This window comes from Trichoplusia ni, chromosome 28 (genome assembly GCF_003590095.1).
Source record: "Trichoplusia ni isolate ovarian cell line Hi5 chromosome 28, tn1, whole genome shotgun sequence".
In the NCBI taxonomy this organism is placed as follows: Eukaryota; Metazoa; Arthropoda; class Insecta; order Lepidoptera; family Noctuidae; genus Trichoplusia; species Trichoplusia ni.
Window position 1 is genome coordinate 117,115 of NC_039505.1, and position 15,421 is coordinate 132,535.

The 15,421-nt window shown below is 36.8% G+C and overlaps 4 protein-coding genes across 4 annotated transcripts; 2 read left to right on the plus strand and 2 right to left on the minus strand.

Annotated features, from left to right (window-relative positions):
• The first annotated feature begins 227 nt into the window (after nucleotides 1-227).
• LOC113505982 lies at nucleotides 228-1,965 on the plus strand. The gene is made up of 3 exons (XM_026888847.1): nucleotides 228-453; nucleotides 748-880; nucleotides 1,801-1,965. The coding sequence occupies exons 1-3, from the start codon at nucleotides 404-406 to the stop codon at nucleotides 1,963-1,965; spliced, it is 348 nt and encodes a 115-aa protein (XP_026744648.1). The 5' UTR covers nucleotides 228-403.
• Nucleotides 1,966-2,876: 911 nt separating this feature from the next.
• LOC113505983 (putative nuclease HARBI1) lies at nucleotides 2,877-5,032 on the minus strand. The gene is made up of 5 exons (XM_026888848.1): nucleotides 4,301-5,032; nucleotides 3,983-4,173; nucleotides 3,739-3,874; nucleotides 3,487-3,628; nucleotides 2,877-3,358 (listed from the first exon to the last, which is right to left on the minus strand). The coding sequence occupies exons 2-5, from the start codon at nucleotides 4,117-4,119 to the stop codon at nucleotides 2,877-2,879; spliced, it is 897 nt and encodes a 298-aa protein (XP_026744649.1). The 5' UTR covers nucleotides 4,120-4,173; nucleotides 4,301-5,032.
• A 5,140-nt stretch (nucleotides 5,033-10,172) lies between these two features.
• LOC113505984 lies at nucleotides 10,173-11,318 on the minus strand. The gene has a single exon (XM_026888849.1). It carries the CDS (start codon nucleotides 11,316-11,318, stop codon nucleotides 10,173-10,175), a length of 1,146 nt encoding a protein of 381 aa, XP_026744650.1.
• Nucleotides 11,319-12,640: 1,322 nt separating this feature from the next.
• On the plus strand, nucleotides 12,641-14,320 carry LOC113506099. The gene is made up of 2 exons (XM_026888958.1): nucleotides 12,641-13,075; nucleotides 13,629-14,320. Coding segments are annotated over exons 1-2 (549 nt in total). The 5' UTR covers nucleotides 12,641-13,073; the 3' UTR covers nucleotides 14,176-14,320.
• Nucleotides 14,321-15,421: the final 1,101 nt, after the last annotated feature.

Consider the following 15,421-nt stretch of genomic DNA (forward strand, 5'->3'; position numbering starts at 1 on the left):
GATTTCGATAGTGACGTCATACTAACGTAAGTAAGGAGGGACAACATTGAACGAAGGATCGTAAAATTGATTGAACGTTTCGTTCAAAAACTATAACGTATTTTGTTCGTAGTGATTTCACTGCCTTTAAAACTTTAAAACCATTTAAATATTAATGCTTTACAACGAACCATAATAAAAGTTAATATTAATTTAAAATAAATGGTGTATTTAATTAATATAATACTGAAACTTGGTTTATTTTGAAACTGTGTTCCTAAACGAACGACATGACATTTTGTGCCGCGAAGCTCATTCAAGGACAACTTTGTTTTGAAGTGAAGTGAAGAACTCGTATTACTTTACATCTAAAAGTGTTAACGGGATTTACAATCGCAGTTACAAAACCACTGAAGTTTAGAAAATGAGAACCAGCCACCCACAATACACAATTATGGTGGAATTCATGGAAAAGTAAGTAAATTTCATTTAATATGTTATTGTAAACATACCAGTTGATAAATGATATTTTAATGGAAAATTTAAATATACATATTATTATGAATCAAAAGGTAGTGTATTTATACAATTGGGTCATAAAAAATGGTAAGCTAAATTGATAGTTCTTTACAAATTTGAATCAAATTGAAATAAACTTCCATGGGGTATGTATTTAATTTATGATATTTATGTAGGTCTAAAATTAAGTGTATACCAGATAGAATGGGAGACAGTCGTTTAATTCTAAAATTATTTAAATTATTATAGGCATGGAGACTTGTCTAAACCCAGCGGAGGCCCTCGTGGTAGACACTATGTACAGCTAAAATGGAAGGAGCTTTCGGATATGCTCAATAGTGATGGCACAGGCGACTCTAGAACAGAGGAAAAGTGGCGAAAGGTATGTCTCAAATCTTTATCCATGGTTATAGTTTCATCTCACAAGTAGAAATTCATTGCATGCATTTTATGTTGGCGTTGGGCATCCTTCTCTATTATTGGTGTGGTGTTTTTTATTCATATTAAGGTTTGGAGTGATTTCAAAAACAACGTGAAACGAAAGTGGGCCAAAATAAATAGGTCAGCTCATGGTACAGGTGGTGGGCCTGCGCTTCAATTAACATTAACCGACTTAGAAACCAGGGTTATGAATATAATTGGGGTGCAGGCTGCTACTGGAATGCCCATACAAGAAGCTGGCTTCATACAGGTGTGATTAAGAATTTTTCTTTGTAACATTTAAAATGAGTTTTTTCAATTTTTGATGCACATAATTATACAGTCATAAGCAAAGATAATTATGTTTATTTAAATAGTTACTAAAATTATAGTTTTTACCTCAGACTGATATAAGTCAAGTGTTCAACTTTTGGATTGTGTACTCATCATATTGCTCATGACTGGACATATAGTATATTTTCATAGAAATACAATAAGCTTGGTAACCATTGAAGAATTATGTGAATATGATATTCCTAAACGGGACTGAATGTGGTCAAAAGTTTTCTCTATGAGAAGGACCTACCTCTTTATAAATCCCCAGAATAACAAAAAAGGGTCACCACTTAAGCTCTTTTTTGTTAGTATAGTTACACTTAAAATTCTTTTGCAGTGGTGCATGACTTAATCTCATGCTTTTGTTTTTACCACATTATTTATTTGAATTATGATGCTTGTTAGTCTCTTGAAGTTTGATGTTATCTGCATTATTGATTATCCTCAAGAGCAGACTTTTGATAAAAAAATAAACATAAGTAGTAGTTAGCACTGCTTTGAAACATATGATGTGTGTTCCCTAATGTATTTTTTTATGAAAATTAGGTTGATGTTGAGGAGGAAGAGAGCTTGACAGGTACTCATCTACAAGAAACAAAAACAATAAGTGAAGTTATTGTTGATGACATACCTATAAAACTAACACCCGTTGCTGACGGTTGGTATATTTTTAATTTAAATACTTTAGATTACCTTTTGTGTTTGAAATAACTAGTACTAAATGAATTATAATTCAATCATTAAAACTAAAAACTAACACATTAAGTCGAGATAACTACCTAAATGCCCATCATTTTGCCAGATGCTTGGAATACTCCGGGAACAAGTAGCCAACGCTCAATCGCTCCACCTCCACCTCCCGCGCATCCACTACCACCTTCAATAGCTTCAATGGACACACATTGGAAGCCGCCGAAGAAAAAGAAGAAAGCCGACGATGAAATTTTAAAAGTATTTAAGGAGTGTGAGGGGTCCGCAAGGCAGTATGAAAGAGAGCGTGATCGAGTTGCGGAAGAATTAGAAAGAGAGAGGATTAGACAGCGTGATGTAGAGCTGCAGTTGCAAGCTAAATGGCTGGATTTTTTTAAAGAAGCTTTGAAGTATTGGATGCATATTTGGCGAATAAAAGTGTATAAAATCGGACATTATTTGTTTCGCCAAATATGCAACTAATAGTAAGTTATTTGGTTAGGCTTATTGTTTTGTTTGTTTATTGTTATTAAGTTTTATTTGTGTATGTAGATAAAGATTAGCTTAATAAATAACTTAGACAATATATTATTTTAAGATCTTTTAATTATATTTCATAGAGAAATACTTTTTATTAAATAGTGGAATAGTATCTGGAAATTTTAATTTATCACAAAAGAAAAACCATTTCTACATTCAAAAACCATTTACTAAAACTTGGCTGCAAAACAGCTCTTTATGACCGTCAAAAATTCAAATTAAAATAACAGCACATGTACAGTCTCTTAGCGACGACACCGTTCTATAAAATACAATATAGAGCTTAAAAGTAACAACACGAAAATACAAATAAAAAACAATTAGCTAAGACTTAACACTCTGTGCAATGAGTTTAAAATTACAAATAAAGAAAAAAAATACAGACAGAGTTCTCATACAATTATTCTCTTATGACACATGGTAACACAAAACCTAGAAAAAAAATGGAACATTAAATTAATTATTAACAATGTGTAGTCTATGATTCTATCCACTAATATTTGTCTTAGTGTTCTACCGCGAATCAAATCATCTCTAGAACCATGATCGCGAAGAGGTTCTTCTGAAGAAACTGCTGATATTCCTAATTCTAAAGAATCTATGACATCTTCTTCAGGATCGGGCACCATAAAATCTATCGCTAAGTTGTGTAGAACGCTACATGCCATAATTATAGTTGCACATCTTTCGGGGGTGTAGTGTAATGTCCGGTCCTTACAAAGGCATCTCCACCTATTTTTAAGTCTACCAAATGTATTTTCTATTACAACTCTGGCTTTCCCATGGATGGTATTATATTTTGCCTCTGGCGTACCTTCAGCAGCATCTGGGATTGGTGTCATCATCCAAGGCCTCTGTGGATATCCAGAATCACCTGGAATTTTTTTTATTTAAAGAATAAGTTATTAAAAAATCTATAAATTTTAATTACTGGAACTTGCCTGCTGCCCTAAGTATTTTGCAACATATCTTTTTCTAATTGGTTAATACATTTTTACCTACCTAAAAACCAAACTTGTTCATTATTTTTATTTATGTCCTGGATATATCTATTGGCTTGACTATTTTCCCAAATAAATGCGTCGTGGGTAGCACCTCCATATTTTGCATTAACACTAATAATTCGGCATTCACTGTCACATATCTGAAATGTAAAAATGTGGATGAAGATGCAACTGTACAACATAATTATTGTAATTAATTAATGTTAGGCCATCGGTGCTGAGTGAGGTATATTAAAATTTAATATCTCACCATTTGCACATTCAGTGAGTAGAAATGCTTTCTGCAATAAAATAAATGCTCAATGTCTCTTTTTGGAGTGAATATATGAAAATGAGACCCATCTATGCATCCTATTACTCCAGGGATGCCAAATTTTGTATAAAATCTGTAAATAAAGGATTTTTTGTAATTTAATCTATTATTTAATTTCGCTATTCAATACAGTCCACTCAATTTGTGCAAACTTAGTTATTATAATTTGATTACTACTTACTTGTTTTTTATAATATTACGCTGCTCTAGGGTCGCAGGAAATTTTATAAAGTAATTTAATATTGAGGGGGTTACAAGGGCGTCAGTAACCTGTCTCACATATTTACTAACTGTGGTTTGCCCTAAACATTTAGCCATTCCTACTATTCTTTGGTAGGAGCCTGTAGCATAAAATGATAAAGCACACAGTACCTAGAAATACAAATAATAAATGAATATGTGTTTAAAAAATATTATATCCATTAAATTTGTAGAGCGCCCATAAAAATGTACCTATTGGTTAAAATTTTGGGTAAATTCAAGTATTTACTACACTTACTTTATGTTCCAGGCTGATCCTTTTACTTGGTCATAGACTAGATTTGACCCTTAATTCGCGACATAAATGCAAAAATGCTTCCTTACTGAGACGAAATCTATTTCTAAATTCTGTATCGCTTAGATATTGCACGTTAATATTGGCTATATTTTTTCTGAGGAGAGCTCTCCTCGAGATTTCTCTGAAATTACAATAGTACATTAATAAACCAACTTATTTTCTATTTATCTACATAAAGTATTGTAGTAGATGACTCACCTAGTTTCTCTTCGTACATTTCCACTTTCAACAATCAATCGCGCCGCAAGATAATGGTACAACGTGCTACGTCGATGGGTGCTTCTTGTTAATCTAAGCATTTTTCAGCAAAATTCGGTCACACAATCACTTAATTACTATTTAAATCTTCCAAGAAACTCTGACGAAAGTTTTGTCACTGTCAAATTTAAAGTGTATAAACTTTCGTAAAACTCGCAAGCCAGCCTTCGACAATCACGATACGATACGTCAATTTATACCTTCGTGCTTCCTATCTCCATACAAACGACTCAAGGTTACGATAGTTACGTTACGAATACGATACGAAACTTACTTGACTTATGTTCGTGCTCACAAATTTAGTTCATATTACGCACACTAGAGGCGCTGTTTATGTTTCCATACAAAACGCTCACGTTAACGATACGAATACTTTTTCGCAAGATGTTCGTGCTAGGGGTACAGCTTACGGGCCGTTGTAAAAGCCACTTGTCTCTGACGAGTGAGGAACTCCGACAGCACAAAAGATGAGCCCTTCAGCTTGGTTTTGGACTTCCAAATCTCAGTTTTCACCGCAGGATCAGAAAACCGGAACAATATAGGCCGAGGCCGACCCTCAGAAGCTGCACCGAGTCTGTGACAAACGGTAAGGGAGGAGGATTGGAGATCCACCAGGCCCAGGTTGCATTGCATGATTGATAGCACTGTATCTGTCACCTGCCCGTCTGGCTTCTCAGGGACACCACCAAGCAAGAGAAACTTCTTCCTGTGCCGCATTTCGATTGAGTCAATGCCCTTGCTGACCTCCATTAGTTGCTGCTGAAGGACACTGAAGACGCTCCACACATGATCCTTGAAACTAGTGAAGTCTTTGTAGAGGTCACTTAAGTTAGCTCCAGGGGGTGATGCTTTCAGATGAGCTTCAAAGTCTGCCATACGCTGGCGGAGGGATGTGAGTGCCAAGCGCTGGGTCTCCGCAATGTCAGCAATAGTGGTCATTTTACTGACAATTAGGGATTGGGATTGATGTTGAAGTGAATTGAAGTTTGTAGGTTAGAGGTCACCGGCAAGTAAGTGCAATTTACTCAGTTCACAACATAGGTGTGTTATTGTCCACACAGTATACGATTAGTTGTAATCTTCTAGCAAATTGTATATAGTCTTTATAAATATTATTTCTGAATTAATTAATTAAACTAATTTAAAACTTTAACGAACATGTGTCTACTTTATTTGCACCTACCCGAAAAAAAGTAAAACAAGTTCTGAAGTCCATAGCGTTAGAGAAACCAGTAAAATCGAAACCACCCATCTGGAACATAGACAGCCTTGCTGCCTACCTACAAGAAAGAAGAAGAAGAAAGAAAATATATTTATTTGTGCTAAAAAAGTGACGCATACACACAAAAACAAATAAATTAAAATAGAAAATAAAAGGGGGAAAATATACGTCATATTAACACAAAACGGCCGATGCTCAGCATAATGCTGAGACCCTACACAAGTCAGAGCCCCAGCGCTGATTTTCAGCACCAGCCGATGCTGACGTATAACGGCTATAGCCGGCTAACGGTGACATCACTAATTAATAAAAATAAGAAAAAGCTGGAATATAATTATATACACACTAATTATAAAATTAAAATGTTTGTAGTGTAAAAAAAAAAAAAAAAAAATAAACAGTGGTGACATTCTAAATCCAAAATATTTACTAAATTATCATTTTTTTTTTTTAATCTGTACCACTTATCTGTCATAACATGAGTTGTCATGCCAAATTTAATTTATGGTCTAGTGATGCAATCAAATGAGTAAGATGGCGGCGCTTGTTATTATAAATTATTGTGTAATGTGGATTAGCGTTTATTATACCATAAAAAAGCTTTGATAGTGTATGTGTTTATGTGGTGCGTTATTAGGTGGATTTGTTTTAAGTGGATATATGTATAAGGCAGTGTGGGATCGATGTAGGACCGAACAAGTGCATATGTTGGTGACTGTAAATAAAGTGGTAAGTTTAAAGTTATAAATTAAATCCTAAGGCATAATACACAATCTGATATTCAATGAATTAAATATATAAACATAAAGCGCTTAAATTCAATTAAAACTACACCCTAACAAATTAAAATATTGGTACTGACAATAACAATAACAATTTCATAATAATATTCAATTAGTGCAAGGAAGTATTACGTACAAGGAAGTATTACATTTAATTTTATATTCAATTTAAAGAAGTAAATAAATAATAGTAAATAGCAGTTGCAGAACGATGTGGCAACAGAGGAAGAGTCATGATACAGACAGCAGCAGTTCCAATGCCCAGCAGAGAGGTTGAGAACAACCAGCGCCACGGGAGATCTCCAAACCATTACCAGTATGCCATGACCCAGAGGTAGATAACAAACAGCATTGTTAAAGATGATGTGTAATTTGCTGTGATAGTAGTATGTTTTTAAGTCGACATTTGAATGATTGTTTTGTTTTCAGGCATCGCAATGGTGGTGGGAGATCATTCCAACAGCGCGTGGCTGCGAACTTAAAACACCCTCTGAATGCTGTAGTTCTGTGCATTGGTACCAGCAACGGGCACACCATGGAGCGAAGATCATGCTTTGAGTTAACATCTTTCCAGGTTAACTTTTTAAAAAGATATTCTGGGTTTTGTAACCGAACTGTGCCAAACAGCAAATTGGCTAAATGAAGCTTCCTTCTGGCGGCCATCTTGAGTAATTTAAGTTCATTAATATATGGAGTAACATGACTTCTACGAGGAATATTAACGCAAAAACGAACACAGGCATTTTGAATACGTTGGATGACACGCTCCGTTTTTGATAGAAGGCATGGTCCATACACTGTATCGCATTAGTTTAATTTGGATAGAATAAGACCATCAACAAGCTGTTTGCGCAATGGGACTGTCAGATATTTCCGTATTCTATATAAGACCTTCAACCTATAAAAACAATTCTGGAGAACATTGGTAACATGGTCCTCAAATCGTAGCTCTTGGATCCATGACTAACCCTAGATTGCATGTTTGCTCCACTCTCTCAATTTTCTCTCCCATGATTACTATTTCAATATTGGCTGCCACTATTGCTCGTACTTGATTCCTAGAACCCAGAACCATAAATTTGGATTTAAGGGGGTTAAGAACCAAAGAGTTCGCCTCTGACCATTCAACCACCCTGTACAGGTCGTCATTAATTTTTTTGCACCGCCGAAGATGCTTCATCAGCCTTGAGCGATAGGTACAGTTGAATATCGTCGGCGTACATATGGTAACGACAGTTAAAAAATGATTTAGTGATGTCCGCACTATATAAGATGAACAACAGGGGCCCGAAAATCGATCCCTGAGGCACGCCCCTAGACACATGGAGAGGGGGGGATGCCAAGGTTGACCCGTTATCCCTGTGCAGCTCTACAAGTTGTGATCGACCAGAAAGATAGCTTTTAAACCACTCCACAGTGTCACTATCAAAGCCATAAAAAGATAACTTAGACAGCAGAAGAGTGGTATTAATTGCATCAAAAGCGCGGGAAAAGTCTAGCAAAACCAGAATTGTACCCACCCCTCTATCGCGTGCCTCTAGTATATTACCCACCACGTCGGCCAGAGCCGTCGCAGTACCCCTACCCTGTCTGAACCCCGATTGCAGGTCAGGAAGAATGTTATTGGCCTCAAGATATTCGACAACCTGAGAGTAGACTACTCGCTCCAAGATCTTAGATAGGCAGGGCAGAATACTGATTGGTCTTAGATCCTTAGTATTAATTGGGTTATTGGTTTTAGGTATAGGCCGCACGATAGCACAACGCCAGAGTTCAGGGAAAGTATGCGTGCTTATGGACCGGTTAATAATGTCTGTGATCATTTGCAAAGTGGTTGGTAGTGTGAGGCATAACATTTCGAGGCTAATGCCATCGATACCCTGTGCATTCGATTTTAGACTTTTAATTATTTTGAGGACTGCTTCGGCCTTGGTCGCTGTGAGTGTAAAGGAAGCGTCACTAAACCTGTGTGATTGAAAATAAGACAGCTGTGAGTCGCTGTGTTGACAATTACCCGGCACATCTAGAAACGCTGCATTGATTTCGTCAGGTTAGCAAAGTATGCTTTCTTCTCACTAGCCAATGCCGTAATTGCTTGATGTTTTAAATCAAGGTAATATTTTTTATGTTCTGGCAATTTCGATTTGTGAAACCTATCCCTAGCCTCGTCTCTTAGTTTAGAAATAAGCCTGATATTGTCAGTTATCCACGGAGTGGGACGGGTTTTAAAAGTCTTCGTTTTGATGGGAGCGTGGAGGTCAAACAGATGGATCATTGCAGAGTTAAATGTTTGCACCATGGCGTTGACATCCATCATGTCACTAATACGCGACCAAGGAATGGAATTTAGATCCCTATGAAAGTAGTCTTCTAGTATATCTCGAAGCGGACGAAAAACTACATGAATTGGTTTAGGCTTCGGTTTTTTAAAAACTGTCTCACAAGTAATGAACGCGTGATGGCTGAGCTCCCTAATGCAATTCACTTGGACGTTTCGAATCGCTGCATCAGTGCAGACTAAGTCAATAAGCGAGCTACTGTTACCTACGAAGTGTGTGGGTGTTTGGACTAGTTGTGTTAAATTAAGGTACCTAAAAAAATCCACCAGCTCGTTTGTTTTCTTGCTGTTGCCATCTAACATATTAACATTAAAATCCCCCATAAGTATTAAATTATCATAGGGAGCCAACCCAGCAATGCTAGAAGTTAATCCCTCCAGGAAAGACCCCAAGTCCAACCAGGGCGGACGATAGGCAGTGCCAATAAGTATTTTATTCCTGTTCACGTTGAGAGATAACCAGAGCTGTTCTACATTGGGTTGTACAGGATGTGCTCTGACACGCGCTTTAATTCCATCCTTAATATAAAATGCGACCCCCCCGCCACGCCCCCCACGCACAGATGTAGGTCGCGGAATATGCTTGAGCTTGTACCCAGGCACACTAGGCGCGCGGTCCTCTTCACCCTTACGCAACCAAGTCTCGTTGATGGCCATTAAATCCACTGAGTAATTGGCTATTGCTATCAAAAACTCATCCTGGTTAGTTCCTAGAGAGCCTGCATTCAGTAGACCTAACTTAACACATTTACTTGGAGTCATTTGTGCTGTATATAGTATAGTAAATATTTGTGGAGTATGTATATTGTCATATGCCGTGTATATAATTGATTGTGTAAATGTACTGTGAAAATAATATGATAGAGTAGTAATAATTGGCTTATTTGTATATAGTAAAGTAAATATTTGTGTAGTATGTGTAATGTTTTATGCCGTGTATATAATTGTTTGTGTAAAAATGTACTGTGATTGTAATATAGTAAAGTAGTGATAGTTGGCTTGTTTGTATATATTTTTTGTGCAATATCAAGGAAGGAAAAAGTTATGATGGAAAGTTTATATAGTGTATTATTATGTAGAAGTAGTAAGCACAATAGTGTCAGTTGAGTGTTACCAGACGCCCTAAACAAACTGTTGTCAGAACGCATATTTTCCGATTTAGCAATACAAAATGCAGACTTAAAAAATAACAAATATAAAAGTAATGAGATATCACATTGTTTCATTAATAGGTCCGAATATCCTCGAAATGTCCTCGTCAGTGCGGATTCTCTGCGTGGTATCACCTGGACTCTTCCTAGCAAGGATGCGGCCCCGCTTGGTCCACACAAATCTCCAGCTGAAGAGGCTAGCTGCATCTCGCGCCTTCCGAAACAACCTGCGATTTGTTTTGGTGAGGCGCTCATTTAGGAAGAAGCGCTGGGGCGGACCGGGCAAATCCAAGTCGGCCGTCGTCGCTCCACGGCGCACGCGCGCGCTCGCCAGCAGCTGGTCGCGCAGGTCGCGGCGCGCCAGGCGCACAACAATGGGGCGCGGCCGAGCTTCTGTTGGACCCGCAGAGTTGGTAGCGTTGAGCTGCTTCCCGCCGACCCGTTCCGCGCTAACAATATCGCGTTCATCCAAACTCACCCCCAACTTGAGTCCTATGATCGCGGCGATGTGTGTTGGGTTGTCAGCCGCTGCCTCCGGTATGTTGGATATCTCGAGATCATTCGCTAAAAGCTCCTGATCCCTGTCATTTAACTCCCGCCGTAACTCATCCACGATCCCGTCGGACGATGAGCCACCCGAAGAAGCCTTCTGCTCTAACGCGCTGATTCTGGCTTCTAGGCCATCAATGCGCGCGTTACAGTTGCGCATAGAGGTTTTTATCTCCATCATTTCAACCTCCATATCCTTGCGAAACTCCTGGATTTCCGCACGCATCGCCCTCAGTTCCTCGAAGAGAAGGCTCATGTTGGAGCCAGCAATTAGGGACATCTCCCGTGCCGTGATGTCGTCGACAGAAACCTTATCTAATGGCATAGAAGGAGTAGGAGATGGCGATTGTTGCTCGTTGAAAATAGAAGCAAGATCGGAGCGGCTAGACGTGGTGTTGGGCGTGCTAGTCTCCTCACTGGTTTGCCCTACAGGGCTTACAGTAAGTGGACTTCCCGCAACACCTCTTACAGGGGTTTCAGCCCTGTTGTCCCTGGCTAGGTGTTTTTTGCATTCTGGGCAGCGCCAGCTTGCGGTAACAACTGCTTTGGGAGCAACGCCCACGCAAACTCGGTGATATTGCGCATGGCATTTACCGCACTTAGCGCTCTCTAGCGTCGATGTAAAGCGACCGCAACCTCCACACTTGACACCTGGCATAATGGTAAGCAGAGGTAAAAATTGTAGTTAAAAATTTATGTGTTTCAGCGTTAGGTCGCTAGATGGCGCGGCTGACTCGATATCAGACTTTGACAGATAACGTCGAGAATATCCCTCCGCTGTCACCAATGTGTCATAAGTCAATGTGGGCCTGTCAACTGATGATTGCGAGAATATCAGTAGGAGCACAAACAAGCGTTAATAGTTCATTCACTTTATGAAAAATTGAGGGTAACCAGTAATTACGCTGAGTCACTGAGAGTACTATTTTGTTTAATTGTATTACTTAGACACTGTTATTGTTAATATATTCAATGTAAGTCACTGTATTTCTCACTACGAACACAATAAAATATTTTTTCCGGCAGATACTGGTGTTTACGAATTATTTATAACTAAAAGTACAACAATAGATCTTCACCGATATAGACGTCAAACGTCAGTCAATAGACGTCAAACGTCAGTAATCATTTTCATACATTTTATTCTGATGATTTGACAAGCAAAATCATGGTATGTTAATAGTATATCAGCGTTAGCGAACTTGCAACGTAGCTGAATTCTTTTTAAGGAGACGGATCATAACAATTTATCAATATCGACATACAACTATTAAGCCTTTTTTTACCTGCTATTATTATAAAGATTAAAAATAAATCGTTTTTTGTCATTGATTTATTTTTTAAATAGCTTAGATGACCTCTATGCTGGAATAAAACACAAGATTTACTTAATCGATCTGATTATTAGTAGGTACCTACCTACAATTAGTGAGCATCGACACGTTTTACGTTTTCATATAATTGTTCAACTTCTTCTATATTCATAAAAACTAAAATTAGATTGAAGTTATCATAGTAATTGCGAAAAAAATCCTACTAATATTATAAATGTGAAAGTTTGTATGTTTGTTTGTTACCTCTTCACGCCCAAACGGCTGAACGGATTTTAATGAAATTTGGCACACACATAAAGGATAAGTTGGATTAACACACAGGCTACTTTTAATCCGGGTACAGGAAGTAGTTCCCCCGGGATGCGGGTGAAACCGCGGGACACAGCTAGTTATAAGATAAATACAAGTTTATTCTTACATACCGGAATATGAGATTCTGACTAGTCATATCTTCATTCCTCTAGGTGTCTAGAAGTTGCACGCGAGCGTGCAAACCGCAGCGTTTGTACCGTCGCCCGGCATCGAAAACATTCAGCAAAAACAACAATCTTCAAACTTTTTCTAAATATTAAATTCATATTGTTTATTTAATTAAGTATCTATTTTTATTACATTATCTATACATATAATAATCTACACTGATATTATATAGAGGAGAGATTTGTATTTATGTATGTTTGTAACGAATAAACTCTAAAACTACTTAACCGATTTCGATGAAACTTGGTACACAGATAGATCATAACCTGGAATATGACATAGGACTTTTTATCTCAGTATTAAGTTCCCGTGGGATAATTTAAAACTATAACGTGGGCCAAGACATGGGTAAAAGCTATCTTATATAGTAACACTGTGAGCTTAAAACCTTAACCGCTACGATTTGTACGCTCGTGTATGCAATTGTCAATTTTGCAAGTATGCAGTTTTACAAATTTGGATTGAATGACGTGATTTTAGGCCTATAAAACGTGTTGCAAATTAATGTCCGGTACAATTCCTCTCTGAACGAATCCTCTCCACAAGGGATCAACGCTCCGAGCTCCTAATCAAGCTACCTGTCTAAGCGCCTTTCAAGAATGTAAGTATCTATTCATAATCATATCTAACTATTAAATAGTCAGAGCAATGTATTAATTGATATATTCAAGTATTCGAATGTTGACCGTCAATATTGTGATGCTTTTCTGTGATGTAGGTTCGATTCCTGCACAGATAAAATAAGCTATTTTCTGTTGAAAAAAAAATGTAAACTAAGTACCAGTTACATAATAATTTTAACTTATTTCAACTATAGCACAATGATCATTATGACTGCTAATGAAAGATTGGATAGTCGAGGGTTCCATTCTCGTAACGTTTCAAGTCTAACTGTGACATAAAGTTAATCTGATCATTGTTTCTTATCTCTGTAGCATATATAGAGTATTCTAGTTTGATGTTAGGACAATGTGTCTGTATACCAAGGGTTGTATTCGTACTTCATCGATTTTTATAATGTTCAATATTAGATTTATACATAGAAATATTAAGAGATACTACGAAACCTAATCAACATAAACACCTATACATAAGTAAAAAATAAAATTATTGATTACAGTGCACTAATGACATATTGCAATATTCGTTCACAGGTCGAAGCTACTCGCCAACGATCTCTTCCTCTCCAGCGACGAGTCTGAAGTGGAGGTGAAGCCGAAGAGGAAGTCGGAGGACAAGAAAATGAAGAGAGACCGATTCGACAAGAAGGGTGAAGGATCTAGTTCGAAAAAGTCCAAACCGACTATCCCCCCGATTTCTCCTCCAGCACGTGTTACGGCCAATGAATTATTCGGCGACGAAGACAGTGACAAAAATGAATGTGTTAAGAGCTCCACCAAAACGGTAAATGTCCCACCTATACATTCTTATTTTACGAAAAGGCAGGCGAAGGGCTATTCTCTCCAAATTAGTGAGACGAAAGAAGGAAAATATTACGAGTACGTCGAGGTAAAAATCTATGATGTTGAAGAAATAAAAAAAATAATGCCGATGAATAGATGGCGGTATGCTATTACTAGTATAAAAACGAAATTGGATGAAGATAAGGAGTCTTGGCACCATATAAAAGAGTTCGTCTTAGCGACCCAAAAAGATTTTAAAAATTGTCCGCTGTTATACTTACGATCCTACGAAACTTAATCAATTCATTTTTCCTGTACACATTTTTTTATATTACACGATGCATAGTTATATCTCTATATACATTATAATCCCTGTATTAGCTTTAATTCCTAGGGTAATTCAATGTATTTTTGGTTATTTCATTATATTTTATAATCATTATCATTGTATTTTTTCTTTGTTTCACAGCTTCTACACACCTCACTAATAAGTTAAGATCCAGAAAAATAAACTGTGACAAGTGTAAAATATTAATTCCAGAAAATCAGTATTCCTATCATATGAGAACTTATATACACAAAGCAAACTGTTTATTGAATACCAAGTTCGCAAATATTCATATTATTGCGACAGCATTCAATAACAGAATAATGACATACAGATTGAATGTCACTCAGGAAGACGAGTACCTTGGTCTAAAGGCATTCCTGAGTGATCACCAAACCAATATAGCAGAATTGATTACTACATCACTAAATAAACACAATTGCATAAAAGTTAATTTCGAATTGTTAGCCTATTTTATGCTACCAACTTTAGAAGAAAAGCAACTAAAGTCATTTAATACCAAATACAATATTATTTATAAAAACACTGATTTGAATGAATTATTAACTAAAATAATGAATGCATTGAACGAGAAATTAACAGAGTTCCAACACTGTCAATCTGGTTGGATGTTTGTTTCTATGAGTCATCTCGAAATTAATATAAATAAGTATTCACCTATGAGGGGTGAATCTTATATAGATCTACCACCAGCTATTAAACATTCTAGAAGTTGTATTAATATAAAAAATGAAGATGATTGTTGTTTTCTATGGAGTATAGTTGCTGCATTATACCCAGCGAAAAATAACGTATGCAGAACAAGTTAATATCCTCATTATTCTTCAGTCTTGAATATAGAAGGAATGTCATTCCCAACTACAATGAATGATAGTAAACAGTTTGAGAAAAACAATCCAAATATGAGTGTAAATATATATGGTTTTGAAAATAATATTGTAACTGGGCCTCTTTATGTATCGAAACATAAGAGAGAACATCATTTTAATTTACTATATATTGAACACAATAATGTCGGACATTATTGTTTAATTAAAGATCTTATACGTCTAGTACGACGTCAAGTAACTCATTATAAAGGTAAATTTTATTTATGTGATACACGTTTACAATTTTTCAGTAGTGAAACAAGATACAAGTCTCATAACTGTTCTAAGATTTTGTCTATTTTGCCTGAAAAAAAATCTATATTGAA